This window comes from Hypanus sabinus, chromosome 1 (genome assembly GCF_030144855.1).
Source record: "Hypanus sabinus isolate sHypSab1 chromosome 1, sHypSab1.hap1, whole genome shotgun sequence".
In the NCBI taxonomy this organism is placed as follows: domain Eukaryota; kingdom Metazoa; phylum Chordata; class Chondrichthyes; order Myliobatiformes; family Dasyatidae; genus Hypanus; species Hypanus sabinus.
Genome location: NC_082706.1, coordinates 156549193 through 156574353, shown reverse-complemented (window position 1 = coordinate 156574353; position 25161 = coordinate 156549193). Strand labels below are relative to the sequence as shown.

General features: G+C 41.6%; 1 protein-coding gene across 3 annotated transcripts in view; it reads right to left on the bottom strand.

Annotated features, from left to right (window-relative positions):
- The window catches only part of lpin2 (lipin 2), a 116869-nt gene that overhangs the window by 52366 nt on the left and 39342 nt on the right, over positions 1-25161 (bottom strand). For all 3 annotated transcript variants that reach the window (XM_059979607.1, XM_059979614.1, XM_059979624.1), the window contains exon 3: positions 6788-6883. In XM_059979607.1, coding sequence (XP_059835590.1) covers positions 6788-6883 — 96 coding nt within the window. The remainder of the gene's footprint in view (positions 1-6787; positions 6884-25161) is intronic.

Here is a 25161-nt window from a genome sequence, read left to right as displayed (position 1 = left end):
GTTTACCCTGAGAAAGACTACAATGACCGTGAAGCCTTGTGCGGCCAGTTGTGTGCGTAGGCGTGTACGTGCCGATTTTTTTTCCTCCAAATCGATTTTGGCTCGTGGTCTTCCCGATTTTGCTAAGTGAAACTACACTGTACATACAATATTTCTACTTTATATAGGCTGTGTATTTATCATATCATTCCTGCTTTTACTATATGTTTGTGTTATTTTATGATTTGGTAGGTTATTTTTTGGGTCTGGGAACGCTCAAAAAATTTTCCCATATAAATTAATGGTAAGTGCTTCTTCCCTTTATGACATTTCCACTTACAAATGGTTTCATAGGAAGGCTCTAACTTCAGATAGCAGGGGAAACCTGTAGTTGGAGAATTCGGAAATTTAAAAAAAAAATCAACAGAAGGCAACTAAAAGAAACTCACGGGAGGGGGGAGATTAAATATGAAGTTAAGCTAACAAATAATATCAAAAATTATACCAAAAGTCTTTTTGCTGAAATATAAAGAGTAAAAGAATGGCAAGAGTAGATATTGGACTGTTGGAAAAAAAATCACACAGGAGGTATAGACAAGGTAGCCCAAAATGTCGACAGTACACTTTTCCTAGATTCTGTCTGGCCTGCTGAATTCCTTCAGCATTTTGTGTGTGTTGCTGCTTTTTAGATTGGTTGCCGGTGACTCGTGGTGTTCCAAGAGGGGTCTGTGTAGGACCGATCCGTGTTATGTTGTATGTCAACAATTTGGATGATAAAATTGATGGTTCTGTTTGCAGATGATAAGACAAATGAAAAGGCAGGTAGTGTTGAGGAAGCAGACATTGCAGAAGGACTTAGATAGATTTAAGAGAATGGCCAAAGTAATGGCAGGTGGGAGTATAGTGCCAGAAAGTATATGGTCATGCATTTTGGTAGAAGGAACAAAAGTATAGACTATTTTCTAAATGCAGCGAAAATTCAAAAATCCAAGATGCAAAGGGACTTGGCAGTCCTTGTGCAGGATTTCCTAAAAGGTTTTGCAGGTTGAGTTGATGGTGAGGAAGGTAAATGCAATGTTAGTATTCATTTCGAGAAGTCTAGAACATAAAAACAAGGATGTAATGTTGAGTCAGTATAAGGCACTGGTGAGGCCTTACGGAGTATTGAGAGACAGTTTTGGGCCCCTTATCTAAGGAAGGGTGCACTGATACTGAAGAGGGTTCAGAAGAGGTTCACGAGAATGATTCCAGGAATGAAAGGTTTATCATATAAGCTGTCATTGAAGACTCTGGGCCTGTACTCATTGGAATTTCGAAGTATGACTTTATTGAAGCTTATCAAGTGTTGAAAGACTCAGATAGAGAGAATGTAGAGAGTCTAGGACCAGGGGACATAGCCTCAAAATAGAGGGATGTCCAGTTAGAACTAAGATGAGCAGAAATTTATTTAGCCAGAGGGTGATAAACCTTTGGAACTCATTGGCACAGGTGGCAGTGGAAGCCAAGTTACCGGATGCATTTAAGGCAGGGGTTGGAAGGCTCTGGATTAGTCAGTGTGTGAAAGGTTATGGAGAGAAGGCAGGAAAATGGGTTGCACAGGATGGATCAGCCATGATGAAATAGTGGAGCAGACTCAGTGGGTCAAATAGCCTAATTCTGCTCATACATCTTATGGTCTATGGTCCAATGGGCCTGTTTCTGTGCTGCCATGTTCTCTGACTTTATACAAGAAAGACGCGCTTGATTAGGGGTTGTCCAAGGACAAACAAGTTTCCTGTTTACAAGAACTGTACTTTTCTGCAGTATTTATTTCATACATTCCCACGTAAAAAAAGATGTTAAGGACAAATGAAATCAAAAGAAACTGAAAAATGTGATTTTAAAGAACTTTAGACCATTTTTTTTGTAGAAGAATTAGATCCAAATGTAGTTATGTCAAATTCAAGAGACCAAGTAAACGCAGGAAGACAAAACTAGATGAAGGCAGCCATAGAAACCAAATGCTGATGAAATCAAATGTGCTGTAAGAAAGCAGTCTCACAAAAGACTGCAGAAAGCTTATAATTAAAACCTGCTGCCTGAAGCTCATGTTCTCAGCAAGAGAAGAAAACCTTTTTACTAGAGCAATTAGGTTACTTCCTCAGTCCATTTTTGAAATAGCAGTGCTTGCAAATTATATAAAAGACAGGAAAAACAGAGCTGCAGATTTAGATTTTAAAACTGATCAGTTTCCTTAACAAAATGACATAAGGAAAATGGACATAACATAACAGCAGGATCAAGACAGACATCATCTAATTCAAACTGTTCAAAAATTTAAAATTGCATTAATTAAGCCCAAAGCATTCACTTATCCAGGGTCTGCAGCAATAGCTAAACCATTCTCAGGGCCAGAAAACTGACACTACATCTGCCTAGCGCTCAATGAACATTGATGAGATTGACAAATAGTGGAAAATTTCATGCTACCTATTGATTATTGGTGTGTGTGTTGTGTAAAATTATCAACCCTAGCAATGGAACAAATTCAGCAAAACAAAAAAAAAGCATCTCTCCCCCCACATGCACACACACTGCCATTTTATGCACAATTCAACTTTCAATATTACAAAATTTCTTGTGGTTCTATAGTTTTCCTCATTGCTTAGTGTAGTTGGGATTCCCATTGCTTATATCCTGCCTTACAAAATTAAACATTAAAAAAATAAATTTGGTGGCTTTATTTCAGCCACCAAAAACCAGATTTGAAAACACCATGGTGGCTGCCCGACAATTTCTCAGTTTCATGAGCTTGGCGTTTTGTACAGGAGGAAACAGCACATATGGGACATATTCCACTTTGGAAAAAAATGTTAACTTACAACCCACTTTTAATCAAACTTGGCTCCAATTATTTCCATTAAGAGCAGCATGTCAAAGTAACTTTTGGAGAAATATGTGGTCTTAAGCCAACTGTCCTTAGCCAATTTCATTTATAACAGACCAATGCATTGAAGTATGCTGTGGAGCCAGCAAATCATACAAGAATAACTTTTACTCCTATGTAGAAGTACAAAACATATTTGTGGAAGAGCACACAACAGACAATCTCATCAGATCCCTCAACACAGCCTCTTTCGTCAAGAAAGCACAGTGGTGTCTCCACTTTCTCAGGAGACTGAGGTTAGCAAGGCTTTGCCCGCCCCCACTCCATTCAAACCAATAATTACAAGAGCACCATTGAGGGAGTATTGATCAGCTGCAACACCATCTGGAATGGGAATTGCAAGGCATCTGACCACAAGACCCTACAAAGGACTGAGAGTCTTGTTTCTTTCTGGACACCAACCAGTTCCCTTCCACCACCACTCTCTTCCCTCTAGTGGAACTTGTCATCACTCTTAATAATTTCTCCTTTGGCTCCTTCCACATCCTTCAAACAAAAAGTGTAGCCATGGGCACTCACATGCCAGCCTTTTTGTTGCCTATTTAGAACAGTCTGTGTTCCAAGCCTACACTGGTGTCTGTCCTCCACTTCCCTACGCCACATTGACGACAACATTGGTGCTGCTTCCTTAACACATGCGGAGTTCGTCGACTTCAACTTTGCCTCCAACTTCCACCGTGCCCTCAAATTTATCTGGTCCATTTCTGACCTCCCTTTTCTCAATCTCTCTATCTCTGAAAACAGCTTATCTACTGATGTCTATTATAAACCCATGGACTCCCACAGCTACGTGGACTATACCACTCCTCAACCTGTTACTTGCAAAAATGTCATCCCTTTCTCTCAATTCCTTCGTCTCCACCTCTGCACTCTGGATGAGGCTTTTTATTCCAGAATGAAGGAGATGTCCTCCTCCTTCAAAGAAAGGGGCTTCCCTTCCTCCACCATCAATACTGCCCTCAAACATACGCACGACTGCTCTGACCCCATCCTCCTGCCACCCTACCATGGATAAGATTCCTCTTGTCCTCACCTACCATCTCACTAGCTTCTGTGTCCAGCACATAATTCTCTGTAACTTCTGCCATCTCCAATGGGATCCCACCAAGCTCATCTTTCTCTCTCCCCTACTCTTCGCTTTCTAGAGGAATCGCTCCCTAAGCGACTCCATTGTCCATTCATCCCTCTGCACTAATCTCCCACCTGGCACAACCTTGTAAGTGGAACAAGTGCTACACCTGTCTCTACACCTCCTCCCTCACTACCATTCAGGACCCCAAACATTCCTTCCTGGTAAGGCGATACTTCACTTGTTAGTCTGTTGGGGTCATATACTGTGTCCCGTGTTCCTGGCATAGCCTCCTATATATCAGTGACACACAACGTAGATTGGAAGACCGCTTCACCGAGCACCTACACTCCATCCGACAGAAGAAGTGGAATCTCCCAATGGCCCCCATTTAAATTCCACTTCCCATTTTGATATGTCAATCCATGGCCTCCTCTACTGTCACAATGAAGCCACACTCAGGTTGGAGGAACAACACCTTATATTCTATCTGGGTAGCCTCCAAGCTGATGGCATGAACATCGATTTCTTGAACTTCCAGTAATGCCCCCCCCTTCACCATTCTCCATCCCTTTATCCCTTATCTCCTTGCCTGCCCACCACCTCCCCTCTGGCGCTCCCCCCCCCCACTTTTCTTTCTTTCATGGCCTCTGCCCTCTTCCATCAGATTCCCCCTTCTCCAGCCCTGTATCTCTTTCACCAATCAACTTCCCAGCTCTTTACTTCACCCCTCCGCCTCTGGGTTTCACCAAATTATCTGGTGTTTCTCCCTCCCCTCTCCCCACCTCTGAAATGTACTCATCTTTTTTCCCTCTCCAACCCTGCTGAAGGATTTCGGCCTTAAAACGTTGACTGTACTCTTTTCCCTAGATGCCTCCTGGTCGACCGAGTTCCTCCAGCATTTTGTGTGTGTTGCAAAGGATTGTGAAGACTATTGAGAGGATCATTTGGACCTCTTTTCCACCCATCCATGATACTTACTGAGCACTATGTACACAGGGCCCTTAGCATTGTCAATGATCTTTCTCATACATCCATCAATCTCTTTGGCTCCGTACCATCAGGCAGGAGGTACCACAGCATTAGGACAATGACTTCTAGGATGGGAAATAGCTTCTTCCCCCAGGCCGTGAGACTACTGAACTCCCTGACACCACCCAGGTTTCACCCCATATGAAATGCCAGTAGTGTTATACTTGTGATGCAAATACACACTACATGTAAATTCATTGTGGTAACATTACTGAGTGTTTTGCATCTTGGTGTGGAGGAATGCTGCTCAGTTTGGTGGTGTACAAGTATATGGCTGAAATGACATTAAACTTGAACTAGAGTGAAGAAACCATAATGAGTGCCTATCATCTCATTCATTAACCATATTGTTCTGCACAATTCTTAAAAATAATTCTACCATAAAAATGTATTTACAAAGAGTTGACCCACGTAGCCCAGCTGTTTCAGCAACTGAATTGTAACTTCAGTTTCCTTCAGTGCCAGTCCCTGGATAAAATGCTCTCTCAGGTAACTTCAAATTGTAGTGTCAAATTTACACCTTCCTGATTTGTCCCTTGCTATTCAACAGTCCAGCTGTAATAAAAGCTCCTTAGCACCTTAATCTCTAAATGAGGTGACCACCTGCAGGCAGGAGGGATAATTCAACTCCCTCTGGTATGACAACTATCCAGATGGTTAGTTTGGAGGTCATGCACCCTTAACAATAACTGCATGTGAATCAACCTGCCCCATTAATCACTATATCCTTAGCTATCTGGTTTCAGCTGTTCTCTTTCTTACCAACCATAGGGCAAAACAAATAACAGAGTCAAAATAAACCGTGACAATATCCTGTTTTAAGTTTCCCCTTTTCTATTAAACTCACAAGTTTCATAAATCTGCAAAAATAAAAGATTGCCATTATCAGGACATCATTAGTCAGTCTCAAACCTATTTTGCTATCCATGTACAAGTAGCATTGACACCTCATTTAGCACCTTTTGGCAAAAGTACACTAACAAGACCAACATCACTATATCTCATGACCTAATCTGTAGGCCTTTAATTGACTTTAAGGAAAGGGGAAGAAAACTAGGATATGGGCAGACAGCAAGAAATGTTAATCCAGCTATTTCCCTGCTTGAGACCCTTGCCAGAGCTCAAGTATCATGGGATCATCCCAGTATTCTGGGCTTTGCAGTGAGCAAGGGGCATAGGGGAGTCTTGCACAAGTCTCTCATTACCTCATGATAATTTCTCCCATAGCCTGTTAAAACCACGTATAGCATTAGTGCCTTAGTTTTAATCTGGCACTCAAAAAATGAGACCTGGAATCACTAAAGCAAACACGAGGAAATATGCAGATACTGGAAATTCAAGCAACACACACAAAATGCTGGTGGAACACAGCAGGCCAGGCAGCATCTACAAAATAATGAGACCTGGAATCACTGGTTGTTTTATCATTATCAGAAGCAACACTTCCTATATTTTCACAGTGAATACTTAATTTTAGCAGTTAATTTTAAACATTTTTACATATTGAAAGTTGAAGAGAGTTGCTCAGATTAAAATTATATTCAGTAAATTCAGGAGCTATGGTAACAAACCTAACAGCTAGGTTTCATTTAACACAAAAACAAATGTGACAAATTTTCCACCATGTTCTTTGATGTATTCTGAAGTAGCATTTGCAAGTAGAAAGTGCAAAGATACTTAATTTGAGAAGCAGCCTACAATCAAAGGTAACAAAGACTGTCTCTCTCATTTACCATGAGAAACAACCATTTTAAATATTTACATGTAAAGATGTTACGCACATTTTCTATCTCCGTCTCTTGCACAAAGAATGCTTCTCCATTATCACCCAGCTTCATGTGCAGATCAACTGGATCCCCATTAATCTCAATGTCAATCTGTAAATTGAAAAGTAATAGTAATTTTTAAAAAATCAAGTTTTCAAACATAGCATCCCTTAAAGCATTACACAAATCATTCATAGTGATAAATATTTAAAAAGCCTCATTGATTAGGATGCTCAGATATTGAAGATATTGAAGAGTATCCTGAGCAGCTAGCTGCATCATTGCCTGGTTTGGAAATTGCAACAGCTTGGATCGCAAGACCCTGCAGTGGATAGTGAGGTCAGCTGAGAAGATCATCGAGGTCTCTCTTCCTGCTATTATGGACATTTACACTACACACCACATCCGCAAAGTGAACAGCATTATGAAGGACCCCACGCACCCCTCATACAAACTCTTCTCCCTCCTGCCATCTGGGAAAAGGCACTGAAGCATTCGGGCTCTCACAACCAGACTATGTAACAATTTCTTTCCCCAAGCTATCAGACTCCTCAATACTGAGAGCCTGGACTGATACCTTACTGCCCTATTGTCTTGTTTATTATTTATTGTAATGCCTGCACTGTTTTGTGCACTTTATGCAGTCCTGGGTAGGTCTGTAGTCTAGTGTAGTTTTTTTCTAAGTCGTTTTTTTACATAGTCTAGTCTAGTTTTTGTACTGTGTCATGTAACACCCTGGTCCTGAAAAAATATTCTCATTTTTAGTATGTACTGTATCAGCAGTTATGGTTGAAATGACAATAAAAAAAGTGACTTGACTTGGATAAAGGCAAGTGGATAAAGATTTGAATAGCTGCATATGAACACTAAAATTATGAAGTAATCAGCCTTTTTGGCCTTTGAAGGCCAATTTGCTTGTTAATTATTTTATTGAGATACGGCGCAAAATAAGCCTTTCCAGCCCTTTGAACCACACTACACAACAATTTAATCCTAGCCTAATCACAGGACAATTTACAATGACCAATTAACCAACCACGTCTTTGGTCTGTGGAAGGAAAACAGAGCACCCGGAGGAAACCCATGCAGTGACAGGGAGAATGTACAAACTCCTCATATAGGCAGTGGTGGGAATTGAACTCATGTCTTCTGTATTGTAAAGTACTATACTAGCCACTACGTTACTGTGCCACCCCATTTATCAAGAACATGTCTTCTACCTCAATGTCACTTTCTTTCCTATCTGCATAGATCTTGGCTTCATTAATATCCAAAATAATTGTATTTTGAATGAGATTGAGGACTGGAAGTTGAGAATTCCAAGGATTCTCTACACTCTGCATCTCTTTCTTAAATGGCCTACTGCTTATTTTGAGTCCATGAACCCTAGCGATAGATCACTTAAGGAGGAGGAAAATCAGTACTGCTACAAACCTGATAAGCATTGTAAATTGTACTTTTGTTCTTCTAAATTCCATGGAATATAGGTCTAGTCTACAAAAATTCCTTTTCAAACACCAAATTTTCTCTCAATGGAAACTGTCCAATCTATTCTGCACTCCACGGCAATTATATTCTATTTTCAGATTGAACCAAAACTGTACACAATATTCCAGCTGCAGTCACAAAGCCCTATAACAATGTCAACAATGATACTCCTGTACTCAAATCCTCTCATAACAAAAGGGTGTGTGTGTGTGTGTGAGAGAGAGAGTAAAATACCTCCTTTAAATGTAAATTTCCCACATCTTTCACCACTTAACCCGAAATTTTTTGCCACTTAAGCAGCTGAACAGGAGCTTTGGCCTGAAACTTTGTTTATTCATTTCCATAGGTGCTGCCTGACCTGCAGAGTTCTCCAGCATTTCATTTGTGTTACTAAGAAGCTGCTTTTCTGTTTTCTCCATTAATATATTTGCCGCATCCCTGCTTGATTATTCAACTCATCTATATTCTGTTAAAGTCTCTTTACATCCTCCTCTCTTGAAGTCCAACTAAGACTTGATTTCGCAGCAGACTTGTAACTATTTGTCTCCAAAAGCAAAATTGCTGATTATAGATCATAACTATCTGAGCATTGTTCCCTGCCAAACCCATCTTGTTATAACCCAACTCAAAATCTGTATATTCCCATACATTGCTTTCTACACTATGAGCAATTCTCCAAAACATCAGTACAGGTCCCCCCCGCTTTAAGAATGTTTGCTTTACACCACTTTGCTTTTATAAAAGACCTACATTACTAATCTATTTTCGCATTACAAAGAGGATTTTCGCTTTTACGAAAACCTTTCCCATATAAATTAATGGTTCTTCGTTTAACGCCACTTCGGCTTAAGAAAGGTTTCAGAGGAACACTCTATCTTTGTAAGGGGGGAGGGGGAGGGACACCTGTATATTACCATATGCACCAAACCTGCTGGCTAACCTTCTGTGCAACTACATTGAAGGCATTCTAAAAACTTTAGTTCACTTTCACTGGTACTCTGTCTATTCTATCATGAATGAATGCAGATGCTGCTCATTTATTCAATTCAAGATATTATTAAACTCTTCACTATTAATTTTCCCTACTACTGATGTTAGGCTAACATGTCTGCAGTTCCCTGGCATTTTTTTTTCTTTTTTAATAAGCATTTTTTTCTTCAGCGGTTTAATCGAGGCACGACTATGCAGGTGAGAGGACATCAGCAAGTTAGACCGGCAGGAAGAATTTAAAAAGACAGCATTCTAGAGCGGGTGCCATAATAGTAGGGGGTCAGTCAGAGTAGGAGAGCTTTGGTGATAATGGGTTGAGGCGAAGCAAGTTACTTGTGAAGAAAAGGAACAGGAAGCACGGTTGTGAGGCTGGTGCTCTGTACTGGGTATCCCAGCCTCCCTGACGGCTACATCTGCACCAGGTTCGTCAAGCTGCAGCTCCTTAACGGCTGGGTTAGGGAACTGGAAATGCAGCTCGATGACCTTCGTCTGGGTCAGGGAAAGTGAGGAGGTGATAGAGAGGAGTTATATGCAAATATTCACACCAGGGCCTCAGAAGACAGATAAGTGGGTAACAGTCAAGAGAGAGAAGGGCAAGAGTCAGGTACTAGAGAGAATCCCTGTGGTTGTTCTCCTTGACAACAAGTACTCTTGTTTGAGTACTGCTGGGGGAGAAGGCCTACCTGGGGGAAGCAATAATGGCCGTGCCCCTGGCACAGTCTGGCCCCATGGCTCAGAAGGGTAGGGAAAGGAAGAGGATGGCAGCAGTGATGGGGACTCTATCATTAGGGGGTCAGACAGGCAATTCTGTGGACACAGGAAAGAAACACAGATGGTAGTTTGCCTCCCAGGTGCCAGAGACCAGGATGTTTCTCACAGCATCCATGATATCCTACAGAGGGAGGAAGAACAGCCAGAGGTTGTGGTACATATTGGTACCAATGACATAGGTAACAAAAGGGAAGAGGTCCTGAAAAAAGACTACCAGGAGTTAGGAAAGAAGCTGAGAAGCAGGACCACAAGCATAGTTATCTCAGGATTACTGCCTGTGCCACGTGACAGTGAGAATAGGAATAGAGTGAGGTAGAGGATAAATGCATGGCTGAGGGATTGGAGCCAGAGGAACGGATTCAAATTTCTGGATCACTGGGACCTCCTTTGGGGCAGGTGTGATCCGTACAATAAGGTTAGATTGCACTTGAATCCCAGGGGGACCAATATCCTGGCGTGAAGGTTTGCTAAGGCTATTGGGGAGAGTTTAAACTAGAATTGCTAGGAGGTGGGAACCAAACTGAAGATATGACGGAAGGGGTAGTTGCCTCACAAGTAGTAAGCAGTGTGAGAGGGAGGATAGGCAGATGATAGAGAAGGGATACTCTCAGCCTGATGGTTTGAGATATGACTATTTTAATGCAAGGAGTATCATGAACAAAGCAGATGAGTTTAGAGCATGGATCAGTACTTGGAGCTATGGTGTGGTGGCCATTACAGAGACTTGGATGGCTCAGGGGCAGGAATGGCTACTTCAAATGCCAGACTTTACATGTTTCAGAAAGGACATGGAGGGAGGCAAAAGAGGTGGGATAGTGTCATGGCTGCAGAAAAGGAGGAAGTCAAGGAGAGATTGTCTACTAAGTTTCTGTGGGTGGAAATTAGAAACAGGAAGGGGTCAATAACTCTACTGGGTATTTTTTTAATAGAGCACCCAATAGTAACAGAGACATCGAGGGGTGCATAGGGAGACAGTTTCTGGAACAGTGTAATAATAAGAGTTGTCGTGATGGGAGATATTAATTTCCCCAATATTGATTGGCATCTCCCTGGAGCTAGGGGTTTGGATGGGGTGGAGTTTGATAGGTGTGTTCGGGAAGGTTTCCTGTCACAGTATGTAGATAAGCCAGTAAAAGACGAGGCTGTACTTGATCTGGTATTGGGAAATTAACCTGGTCAGGTGTCAGGTCTCAGTGGGAGAGCATTTTGGAGATAGTGATCACAATTCTATCTCCTTTACCATAGCATTGGACAGCGATCAGGGGATATTTGCGTGGAGTTCCGCATAGGTATGTTCCAATGAGACAGGGAAAGGATGGTAGGGTACAGGAACCGTGGTGTACAAAGGCTATTGAAAATCTAGTCAAGATAAGAAAATCTTATTAAAGGTTCAAGAAACTAGGTACTGATAGATATCTAGAAAATTATAAGGCTAGCTGTTAGGTGCTTAAGAATGAAATTAGGAAAACCAGAAGGGGCCTTGAGAAAGCATTGGTGAACAGAATTAAGGAAAACCCCAAGCCGTTTTACAAGTATGTGAAGAGCAAGAGAATAGGACCAATCAAGTGTGATAGTGGAAAAGTGTGTATGGAACCAGAGGAGGTAGCAGAGGTACTTAATAAATACTTTGCTTCAGTATTCACTACAGAAAAGGACCTTAGCGATTGTAGGGATGACTTAGAGCGGACTGAAAACCTTGAACATATAGACATTAAGAAAGAGGATATGCTTGAGCTTTTGGAAAGCAGCAAGTTGGATAAGTCACTGGGACCAAACAAGTTATACTCCAGGTTACTGTGCGAGGTGAGGGAGGAGATTGCAGAACCTCTGGCAATGATCTTTGCATTATCAATGGGGATGGAAGAGGTTAGAGAGGATTGGAAGGTTGCAGATGTTGTTCCCTTATTCAAGAAACAGAATAGAGATTGCCCAGGAAATTATAGACAACTGAGTCTTACTTCAGTGGTTGGCAAGTTGATGGAGAAGATCGTGAGAGGTAGGATTTATGAACAGTTGGAGAGGCATAATATGATTAGGTATAGTCAGCCTGGCTTTGTCAAAGGCAGGTCATGCCTTACGAGCCTGATTGAATTTTATGAGGATGTGACTAAACACATTGATGAAGGAAGAGCAGTAGATGTAGGGTATATGGATTTGAGCAAGGCATTTGATAAAATACCCCATGCAAGGCTTATTGAGAAAGTAAGGAGGAATGGAATCCAAGAGGACATTGCTCTGTGGATCCAGAACTGGCTTGCTCACAGAAGGCAAAAATGGTTGTAGACGGGTCATATTCTGCATGGAGGTTGATGTTGTGCAGGGATTTGTTCTGGGACCCCTTCTCTTTGTGGTTTTTATAAATTACCTGGATGAGGAAGTGGTGGGATGGGTTAGTAAGTTTGCTGATGATACAAAGTTTGGGGGTGTTGTGGATAATGTGGAGGGCTCTCAGAGGTTACAATGGGACATCGATAGGATGCAGGACTGGGCTGAGAAGTGGCAGATGGAGTTCAACCCAGGGAAGTGTGAGATGGTTCATTTTGGTAGGTCAAAAGTGATGGTAGAATATAGTATTAATGTTAAGACTCCTGGCAGTGTGGAAGATCAAAGGGATCTTGGGGTCCAAGTCCATAGGACACTCAAAGCTGCTGCACAGGTTCAATATCTAGTTAAGAAGGCATATGATGTATTAGCCTTCATCAACTGTGGGATTGTGTACAAGAGCTAAGAGGTAATGTTACAGCTATATAGGACACTGATCAGACCCCACTTAGAGCACTGCGCTCAGTTCTGGTCACCTCACTACAAGGAGGATATGGAAACCATAGAAAAAATGCAGAGTAGATTTACAAGGATGTTGCCTGGACTGGAGAGCATGCCTTATGAGAACAGTTTGAGTGAACTCGGCCTTATCCTCTGTCACTCCACGGAGGAGAGAGGTGACCTGATAGAGGTGTATAAGATGTTGAGAGGCGTTGATCGTGCGCATAGTAACAGTGTGGGGCAAAGGGCCTGTATTGTGCTGAAGGTTTTCTATATTTCTAGATGTTTAAGCAGTGGGATCAAATTCATTATCTTTCAGACCATGGAAACAATTCCAGAAGCCTTTGAATTTTGAAAGATAAGCAGAGTTTAGGATCTCCACAATCACCTCTAACAGAACTCTACGGTGTAGATCATAACAGGTTCTAAGCCACAATGGCTCTGGAATCAAATATATGGTACCTTTCTCACTGTAATTAGTGCTCATTACAAGCATATGTAATGGGTGGCTTGTAAAAGATTAAACTGAAACATCCTCAGTTGGTATTTCAGTACTTACATGGATTAAGCAGTAGCACATATGCTGAGCTGTCAACACTTTGGTTTGATTTCACAGAAAGGTACAACGTATAGCTCCACATCAATATAACTTTTATTAAATCAAACACTGCTTTGGTAGCAGGTTCTTTGTCTAGTATACAGAGTTCAGGGTCAAGATACTTCTGTTAAAGTGAAGAGCAAGATGGGCAGGATTAGGGAACCCCAGCTAACTAGGCATAGAGGCTCTGGCTCAGAAAACAGACATGCATATTAGGTACAGACAGCTAGGATCAAGCAAGTCCCTTGATGAGAACAAAGATATCATCATCATCATGTGCCATACTCTGCCAGAGCCTCGGCGACCACTTTCTTCTACTGTGATCTGTCAGCAGTCAAACCTTTTGCATCTCTGGTGGTGAGGCTGGTCCACTTATTGGTGTTGTTGATCCAGGTTGTCCTCTGTCTGCCTCAGGAGTGGCTTCCTTCTACTCTGCCTTCAAGCACAGTGCATTCCAGTGTGCCATCAGTTCTTGAGATGTGTCCAAAATTACAAAGTTTCCTTTGGATAATGGTTTCCAGAAGTACTGGTTTCATGCCAATCCTTTTTTAGGATGAAATTTTTGGATCTACTTTCAATGTATGATACCCTGAAGATCTGTCTGCATGTCCACATCTCAAATGCTGTCAACTTCTTTTCATCAGCTGCTTTTAGGGTCCATGTTTCACGGCCATATAGGGTTACTGGCCAGATGAGACTCTTGAGGAGGTGTATCTTGGTGTCAGTGCTCACGGATCTATCTTTCCAGATGTTCCAGAGTTTGGGAGTGCTTATGCGTGCCATTGCTAGCCTTCGCCTTATTTCCTTGCTGCATTTGTTTGTGACATTTAGTTCTGTACTAAGGTATATAAAGGACGCTTGTTCAAACTTGTCATTTCCGATGTGGATGTCAGCTTGAATTGCAGTTTTTCTTATCACCATTACTTTGGTCTTTTTGCCATTTATCAGCAATCTAAATTCAGCAGAGACTTTTGCAACATTATTGAGTAGTGCCTGTAGGTCTTCTTCTGATGTGGCTGGCAGGGCTGTGTCATCTGCATATCTCAAGTGACTGATGGTTCTTCCTCATATTGTAATGCCAGTGTTGTTTGGAATCGCCAGTCTCATGATCATCTCAGTGTAGGTGTTAAAAAGGTGTGGAGAAAGGATGCAGCCTTGGTGGACTCCTTTCCCATTGCAGAATGATCCAGTCTCACCAGATGTGGTCTGAAGGCTGGAAGATTGCGCAGCATAGTGTTTCTAGAAAAGCCACTAGGTGTGGTGCCACGCCCAGCTGAATCACTGTCGTCCACAGTTTGGTGTATTGAACAGTCTTACACCTTTAAGTAGTCTATGAAGGGGTCCGCAAGGGCCTTGAGGATGATAGAGTGCTTCTTAACAGTCGCTGGTACTCCCAGGTGTCCCTTGGTCAAGGACTAGCACCTGTCAGTTTCCCTCACTAGGGTTACGGTGAAGACACTGGCAGCAGGGTGTTGGATGACAGCATTGGTGGAGGATCTCAGCAGGTCAGTGGCAATAATGTCAACTGCGCAGGCGGAAGAATGCCATAATAGCATCAACAGTTGGGGAATTTGGTCAGTGAGCAACCACTGTGCTGTGAGAAGGACGTGGGAACCACTCACAGAATCCTCTTTCCTCCAAAACAACCACTTTCACTCTATGACAGGACCAATGAATGACAAAAACCATTCCACTGGGCAGTAGGACCTGTGGGCTGCATCACGGTAACAATGCTACTGGGGAAGAGGCTGGCAGCACTTCAAGTACCTCTGATCATAATGAAGATACTGTGGGAAATCCTCTTCCAGGAACCCCAGAATCTGACACAACCAGTGCTGGAAAAAAGACCCTCAGGTACTTGGAATGTTCACACTCTAAGGAACACAGGGAAACTTCACATTCTCATCGATGAAATTGGCAGAATTGGCTGTGATATCATTGGAACAACAGAGATCAGATGGTCTGACAGAGGTCATTTTACAACAAAGAACAGCTGTACAATGTACTACTCCGGATCTGAGAAAGGAGGAAGAGCATGTGTTGCGTTCATCTTGAAGCAAGAAATAGCTAAAGCAGTACTAGGCTACTACCCATTGAACGAACGCCTAATCTCCATCCGTATACAATGCAAGCCTTTCCCAATCACACTCATTATCAACTGCTCACCAGCTAGCAATGCAGAGGAGGAAGAGCCTGAGGAACACTACAACAACCTGCACGGCCTCACTGATGATACTCTGAAAACTGATGTTGTGTTCATTCAAGGAGATTTCAATGCAAAAGTAGTTCAAACATCTCCGAATAAGGAAATCATGGGAAACAACAGTTTAGGAACACCAAATAAATGCAGAATATGGCTAGTGAGTTCTTCAAGAAAACCACCTCTGTATATTGAACACCTTCGGCACAAATACACATGGACAGCTCCAGATTGATTAGACCTTCACCGACAAACGATGGAAATTAAATATTCTGAAGAGCAGGACATATCCGGGAGCTGACTGTGATACTGATCATCAACTGTTGTCGGCCAAGGTGAAGCTCAGGGTTAAGAATGTAAAATGAGCAAAACCACCTCTCAGACATACCGAACTCTTTCAGCATAGAGATACAATCTCTCAGACATACCAAGCTCTTTCAGCATAGAGGTTTGCAACAGTTTTGAAGCCCTGCTAAACTTAGAGGTCGAACCAGAAGAACTTTGGAATGCAACAAGAGATGTATTGACAACAGCAGCAAAGCAAAGCAAGCACAAAAGCACAAAGATGTAACATACTTAAATCAGAAGAGTAAAAAGGAGACACAATACATCCTTGGTAGACAAAAATATGCAAGAAATTCTATATGCATATTGTGCAAAAAAAATAAGCAGGAGAAAATAAATCCCCCTGAGGTTCAAGGTGATCGTTAATGCAGGCATGGGCAAACTACGGCCCGCGGGCCATATATGGCCCGTTAAGCTTTTTAATCCGGCCCACAGAACTTGATGAAATTATATTAATAAACCTTGTTAACGTTTTTTCCCCGCAATTCTGGCGTTTTCCCAATAGATGACGCACTCTAAATACATTTGTGGCGACCCATTTCCTGGCACATCCGAACCGGCTCACAATTAGCCAGCGTTCCGGCTAAGGGAGATAGCCTGCGGGGATTTGCGAGTACAGAGCTTTGGAGCCTCTGCGCCACGGGGGGCAGGTTGAGGGAGGCTTAAAAGTGAGGCTGGGGATTTCGAATAAAGTTTTTTTCTTCGACTGCAGTTACCGACTCCGTGTCGTAATTTTAGCGCTGCATGTAGCACACCGCTACACATTGACCTTTGTTGAGGTACAGCGTATTACTCCACATTTGCGCTTTACTCTTTGTTCGGCTCGACCTATTTGTGTGAACAGGCGTTCATCGTCATGAACATCAACAAAGCCAGCCACAGATCCAAGTTAACTGACCAACCCCTCAGATCCATCCTGAGAATCGCCACAACAAAACTAAATCCAGACTTTGATGTGCTGGCTAAAAAGGGAGACCAACAACACTGTTCCCACTGAAATTAAAAATAAGTTTCTTCGTTGTGTTATGTAAAAAATGCATTTGAAAATATCTTTTTTCAATAAGCCTTACATGTTACATGTCATTTCTGTTAAGTGATGGACATGAGTAGTGCGCAGGTGCACGTACGTTCTCAAAATAAAAAATGCGCTCCAGATCAAATAACGCGCTCTGCATACTGGCGCGCTGTCACTGTTCTGTCCTTGTGCTGGTCGTTGTTGAGTTTTGGCACAGGGGACAATTGAATAAGAAGGAGCAGGACAAGTAGACCTGCATCTCCTACCGTTTTTGAAATAAAGACAGGCAGGAGGAGAGTGATGATGATAATATCTTGAAGGATAACAGAATTTTCAGTGCTTTAAAATAATAACTGTTACTATAAAAAAAAGCTGTATTTTATTCATTTAATTTTCAGTGTTTTAAAAGTCATTTCAATAAATAGCTAAATACCATGGGACTTCAAAGACAGATATTTTGTTGTAATTTGTTTCATTTTCAATTGAAATTAAAGCACATGTTTTCTACATATCCCATGATATATTATTTTCTCTTATGAGGTGTATTCCCAAAACACTCCGTCCATCTGCTCCTGGTCCGGCCCCCCTGTCAAATTTTAGAACCCTTTGTGGCCCACAAGTCAAAAAGTTTGCCCACCCCTGGTCTAATGTGTGGAACCACGGGAGACAGATGAATAGTTTTCATCAAAGGTTACCTAAAGGTCAAGGAAACTACACAACAAAGGGAAGAGATATCCTGGAACATACTGATATTATGATAGAGGTGGTCTTGGCAATCTTCAAGTGCTTAAGAGTGGATAAATCGCAGGGGCTGGACTACATGTATCATAGCACATTGTGGGGAGCACAGTAAGAAACTGATAAGAGCACTGACAAGAGAAATATTGCTTTTTTCTTAAACGCTGTTGCTGTTACCCCCGAGGTGTGGAACCAGAATATAAGTTTGCTAATATTGTGCCTTTATTTACGAAGGGCTGCAAGAACACACCAAGGAAATGCAGGGCAAAGAGCCTGAAATCAGTGGTGAATAAGCACACACAAAATGGTGGAACTTGACAGGTCAGGCAGTATCTGGAGGAAATGAAAAGTGATGTTTCAGGTCAGAAACTCTTGTTGCTAGGAGAGGGCAGCTCAGGTTACAAGGAGAAACTGGATGGGCAGACAAAGGATCTGGGCTGCCTTACAGGAGGTTTATTAAATCACGAGGCATAGATAAGGTGGATAGTCACACAATCCATTTCCCCTGAGAAAGGGAGATCAAAACTAAACTAGTGACAGCATAGGATTAAGATGGGAAGGGAAAAATTTAAAGGGGATTTGAGAATCAAGTCCCTCACCCCCAACAATCTGCCAGATGAAGTGATAGAGGCAAGTACAACTGCAGTGCTTAAAACACATTTAGACATGTACTTGGTTAGGACAGGTTTAGGGGGATATGGGCCACAGGATTTCAAATCATTATTAGGGACTTCAATCACACTTAATTAAAGAAATCTCTACCAAATTATTAACATATAACCTGCAGCACCAGGGGTCCCAATACACTCAGCCACTGGTATACTGTCATTAGGCCTGCCTACAATTCCATGCCGAGACCGCATTTCAAGAAATCTGATCACTTAGGTGTCCTCCTAACTGCATACTTGCAGAGAGAAAGAGCAAGGTTCCATTAAAAAAAAGGTGGTTGTGAGAGGCTGAGGATCGGCTACAGGATTGCTTTGAGGCAGTGGACTGGACCGTGTTCCAAGGACTCAGAAGATCTCAATGAATACATCACCGTTATCACAAACTTAGCGACATAGATGACGACAAGGGCTCACTCCCAAATAAGCTCAATGCCTTCTATGCTGGCTTCAACTATCAAAATATGGAGGAACCTTCACGAACTCCCAGAGCATACAGGAGGGAGATTGAAAATCTGGCGGAGTGGTGCCACAACAACAACCTCTCACTCAATATCACCAAGACCAAGGAGCTGATTATTGACTTCAGGAGGAAACAGGTGGTCCATGAGCCAGCTCTCATCAGGGGAAATCAGAGATGAAAAGGGTCAGCAACTTCAAATTCCTCAATGTTATCCTTTCAGAGGATCAGTCCCCAGTCCAGCATGCAAATACAATTATGAAGAAAGCACAGCAGCTCCTCTACTTCCTCAGAAGCTTGTGAAGATCCAGCATGACATCTAAAAATCTGACCAACTTCTGTAGATGTGTAGTGGAGAGCATATTGACCGTTTGCATCAGGAGAGGGGAACCAGAGATCCATGAGCCAGCCCTAATCAGAGGATCAGAGATGGAAAGGGCCAGTAACTGTAAATTCCTGGGTGTCACCATCTCAAAGGACCTGCCCTGGAACTATATTATTGCAAAGAAAACACAACAGTGCCTCCTTTTCCTCAGGAGTCTGCAGAGTTCCGCATGTCATCGAAAACCTTGGCAAACTTCTATAGATGGGAAGTGTGTCGACTGGCTACATTACGACCTGGTATAGGAACACCAATGTCTTTGAACAGAAAATCCTCCAAAAGATAGTGGACTTGGCCCAGTTCTTCACAGGTAAAACCCTCTCAACCACTGAGCACACCTCCATGAAACATTGCTGTAGAAAAGCAGCATCCAACATGAAAGATCCTCGCCACCCAGGCCATGCTCTTTTCCTCACTGCCATCAGGTAGAATGTACAGGGGCCTCAGGACTTGCACTACCCTTGGCTAAAGAACAGTTCCTATCCCTCAACCATCAGGCTTTTGAACAAAAAGGGGATAGCTGCACTCATTTAAGGACTGTTATCTTGTTATATCATGCTCATTATTTATTGCTATTTATTTATAACTGCATTTGCAGTTTGTTTACAGTTCCTGATGTTTACAGTTAGTGTTCTACAGATTTGCTACGTATGCCTGCAGGTAAAGAATGTCAGGGTTGTAATCGGTGACATGTATGTACAGTACTCTAATAATAAATTTTACATTGAACTTTAATATCTAGGATTGCTCCAAAAGCTACTTTCTCTTTGCTATTAAGTTTTTGACATTTTTACAAGTACTCTAATGTAAATGGTAACTCCATGTAGTAGGGAACAGTTGTTATCTCATTTAGTACTGGATTGAGAACCCACAGCTCACATTGCAACTATCAGACACAAATGAAGTTCAGCACTTGGCTGGATTTAACCACATCTGAGACGTGAAGAGCCAAGTTTCCAATCCGCAACATTTAACTATATAAGGACTTGCATGTTCACAGAAGACTTTGATACTCAGGTTAATAAATACAGTATATAAATTAGGAGGAAGAAATATATCTGATATGAAAGGAGAATGAGCATACCTAATTTACTCTAAAGCCATGATTCATAAGATACAACCCTGATTACAGGAAAACTAGTGATTCAGAGAAGCAAAGGAAATCTGAATTAATTGGCTCTGCTTCAAAATTATAAAACAGCTTAAAACGGTAGTCAATAAATAACCATAAGATATCGGAGCAGAATTAGGCCATTTGTTCCCTTGAGTCTGCTCTGCCATTTCATCATGGGTGATTCAATTTTCCTTTCAGCCCCAATCTGCTGCCTTTTCCACGTATCCCTTCATGCCCTGACTAATCAAGAATCAAACTCTACCTTAAACATACATGAAGACTTGGACTCCATAGATATCTGTCGCAAAGAATTCCACTCTCTGGATAAAGAAATTCCTCCTTATCTCCATTCTAAAAGGACACCCTTCTATTGAGGCTGTGTCTTCTGGTCTTAGACCCTCCCACCAAAGGAAACATTCACTCTATCAAGATGTTTCAACATACAGTTTCAGTTAGGACACCCCTCATACTTCTGAATTCCAGTGAATACAGAGGCCCAGAGCCATCAAACACATTTCAAAACCTAATATTATACTGTATTTTCCATGTTCTCTTGCGTGAAAAGAACTGTGCAACAACACCTTCACACATGGGAGAGGTCTGGAGGGTTATTAGTTAGTCCTATTGACCTGCATCCAGTCCATAACCCTCCAGATCTCTCCCATCCATGTATCTATCCAATTTATCACACAGAAAATAAAATTGCTTATAAACATCCATTTCAAATGCCCATCAAGAAGAAAACATTGGAGAGAAGAGTCTGGCAGCTACTGCTGTGGACAGAGAACAACTGAGCTCAATATGAACAGTTTGATAAGTTTCAAAGAAAAATGTCAATTGAACCAATATGAATTACCAAGTCTTTGTTAAAGTACATTAGTGTTGGATAACATCAGCTACTGAGAGATGGTCATACTTGTGAGTGGTTTAATGGAAAATTGATTCAGCCTTTGGCAATATTTTGGACCAATCAATAGTCTGGTGGTGCAAACTTTAACTGTGTTAAACCATAGAACACTACAGCACAGAAAACAGGCCATTCAGCCCTTCTAGTCTGTGCTGAAACTTTATTCCGTTAGTCCTATTGACCTGCATCCAGTCCATAACCCTCCAGACCTCTTCCATCCATGTACCTATCCAATTTATTCTTAAAATTTAAGAGTGAGCCCGCATTTACCATATCAGATGGCAGCTCGTTCCACACTCCCATCACTCTGCGTGGAGAACTTTCCCCTAATGTTCCCTCTAAACCTTTCCACTTCCCCATGTCCTCTCGTATTTATCTCTCCTAATCTAAGTGGAGAGAGCCAAATCACATTTACTCTGTCTACACCCCTCATAATTTTGTAAACCTCTGTCAAATCCCCCCTCATTCTTCTATGCACCAAGGAATAAAATCCTAACCTGTTCAATCTTTCCCTGTAACTCAACTCCTGAAGACCCGGCAACATCCCAGTAAATCTTCTCTGCACTCTTTCAATCTTACTGATATCCTTCCTATAGTTAGGTGACCAGAACTGCACACAATACTCCAAATTTGGCCTCACCAATGTCTTATACAACCTCACCAGAACATCCCAACTCCTATATGCAATACTTTTATTTATGAATGCCAGGATGCCAAAAGCCTTCTTTACAACTTTATCTACCTGCGATGCCACTTTCAGGGAATTATGTATCTGAACTCCCAGATCCCTTTGTTCCTCCACACTCCTCAGTGCCCTACCATTTACTGTGTATGTCCTACCTTGATTTGTCCTTCTAAAAGGCAACACCTCACACTTGTCTTTATTAAATTCCATCTGTCATTTTCTGACCCATTTTTCCAGTTGGTCCAGATCCCTCTGCAAGCTTTGAAAGCCTTCCTCGCCGTCCACAACACCTCCAGTCTTAGTGTCATCAGCAAACCTGCTGATCCAATTTACCACATTATCATCTAGATCATTGATATAGAAAACAAACAACAATGGTCCCAGCACAGATCCCTGAGACACACCACTAGTCACAGGCCTCCAATCTGAGAAGCAACCATCCACTACCACTCTGTTTTCTCCCACAGTCAATTTCGAATCCAGTTTACAACCTCTCCATGGATACCTAGTGTCTGAACCTTCTGAACTAACCTCCCATGTGGGACCTTGTCAAATGCCTTAATAAAGCCCATGTATACAACATCCATAGCCTTTCCTTCATCTGAACAGTTGATGTGTATTCATTGAATACCAACAACTACATTCTTTTGCAAACAAATGAGATGGACAAAAATCTCAAAAATCAGTAAATCATCTAAGCAAATTAAATGAGGCACATCTTACTTGATAAATATCAGCACATTATGTATATAGGTTTTGAATGGCCTTTTAGGCTATGAAGATTTGCATGTCTTAATATTCCCAATGTGGTGTTCTATGCTAACATTTCATCTCAAAACTTCTTTCTGTAAAAAGAGACTTCACTGGATATATATATTAATATCTTGTTAAATACACTACAGAACTAGCAATTAAATTCTTTGATGACCTATGCTCTAGAAAGAAATGTTTCAAATATTTTACAACCTGTTCCAATTTTGCTTTCCTACTTCAAAGACAAAACTGCATAGGTTTAACTTGAGAGGAAGAAGTTTCACAGAGAACAGTTTCTTTAGAAAAAAACCAAAGTGGCTGATATCTAGAATGTGCTACCAGAGGAAGTGGTAAAATCAGTCAGAATCACCATGTTTAAAAAAAAACAGCAGTTCAATACACAAGACGTTGAAGGTTGCAGACAATGTGAGCTAACAGGTATACTGCGATCAAAATTCAAAGTAAATTTATTATCAAAGTACATATATGTCACGAAATACTATCAAGATTTATTGCAGGGATTCACAGCTCAACAAAGAAATTCAATATAATCAATGAAAAGCTGCACACAAAGACTGACAAGCAATCAAAGTGCAAAAGACAAACTCTACAATGATAACAAATAATAGTAATGATAAATAAATCGTACTTGAAAGATGGGCAATAAGGTCAAAATTGATTTGGTGGGCAGAGGGCCTGTTATATGCTGAACAACTATTGTCTACTAAAATTCAAGAGACCAACAGAGGTCAAAATGAATCACTTACAGTTAATTTATTTTCAGTTCAGAATAGCACTTAACGTTTGGGTTGTTCACTAGGATCCAGCTGAAGAAAGGGACCACTGAATACTTTGCTGTCTGCATTTTTTTTTCCTGCTGCCATGTCCAGAAATGACCACCCATCAATAAAATCTGATGTGTTTGGTTGAATACAAAACCGAAAGAGGACTTGGTGAGAAATGTGGACAGTTACTTTTTGTTTAACAATGAAGAAGGCATAGTAGCACCTCTACATCCTTAGGAGTCTGTGGAGATTCAGCATGACATTTATAACTTTGATAGATATATACTGGAGAGTGTATTGACTGGCTTCATTACAGACTGGTATGAAAACACCAATGCCCTTGAACAGAAAATCCTATTAACAGTAGTGGATACAGCCCAGTCCATCATGGATAAAACCCTCCCCACCACTGACCACATCTACATGAAACACAGAAAACCTACAGCACAACACAGACCCTTCAGCCCACAATGCTGTGCTGAGCACGTACTTACCTTAGAAATTACCTAGTGTTATCCTATTTTTCTAAGCACCATGTACCTATCCAGGAGTCTCTTAAAAGACACTACTGTATTCACCTCCACCACCATCGCTGGCAGCCCATTCCACGCACTCACTACCCTCTGCATAAAAAACTTACCCCTGACATCTCTGTAACTACTTCCAAGCACCTTAAAACTGTGCCCTCTTGTGTTCACAATTTCAGCCCTGGGAAAAAGCTTCTGACTATCCACACAATCAATGCCTCTCATCATTTGATACACCTTTATCAGGTCACCTCTCTACTCCTTGGAGCAACGGAGGAAAAGGCCAGGTTACCTCAAACCATTCACATAAGGCATGCTCCCCAATCCAGGCAATATCCTTGTAAATCTCTTCTGCACCCTTTCTATAGTTTCCACATCCTTCCTGTAGTGAGGTGACCAGAACTGAGCACAGTACTCCCAAGTGCGTCTGACAAAGTTCCTATATTGCTGCAACATTACCTTTCAATCTCATGGTTGATGAAGGCTAATACACCATATGCCTTCTAAATTGCACAGTCAACCACACTGCCAAGAGTCTTACCATTAATACTACATTTTATCATCATATTTGACCTACCAAGATGAACCACACTCTTACCTGTGTGGAACTCCATATGCCACTTCTCAGCACAACTTTGCATCCTATTGATGTCTCATTGTAACCTCTGACAGCCCTCCGCACTATTCACAACACCTCCAACCTTTGTATCATCAGGAAATTTACTAACCCACCCCTCCACTTCCTCAACCAGGTCATTTATAAAAAATCACAAAGAGTAGGGATCCCAGAACAGATTCCTGCATAATAACAGCCTCCATACAGAATATGACCCATCTACAATCACTCTTTGCCGTCTGTGTACAAGCCAGTTCTGGATCCACAAAGCAAGGTCCCCTTGGACCCCATACCTCCTTATTTTCTCAATAAGCCTTGCATGGGGTACCTTATCAAATGCCTTGCTGAAATCCATTTACACTACATCTACTACTCTTCCTTCATCAATGCATTTAGTCACATCCTCAAAACAATTCAATCAGGCTCATAAGGCACAACCTGCCCTTGACAAAGCCATGCTGACTATTCCTAATTGTATTATGCCTCTCCAAATGTTCATAAATCCTGCCTCTCAGGATCTTCTCCATCAACCACTGAAGTAAGGCTCAATGGTCTATAATTTCCTGGGCTATCTCTGCTCCTTTTCT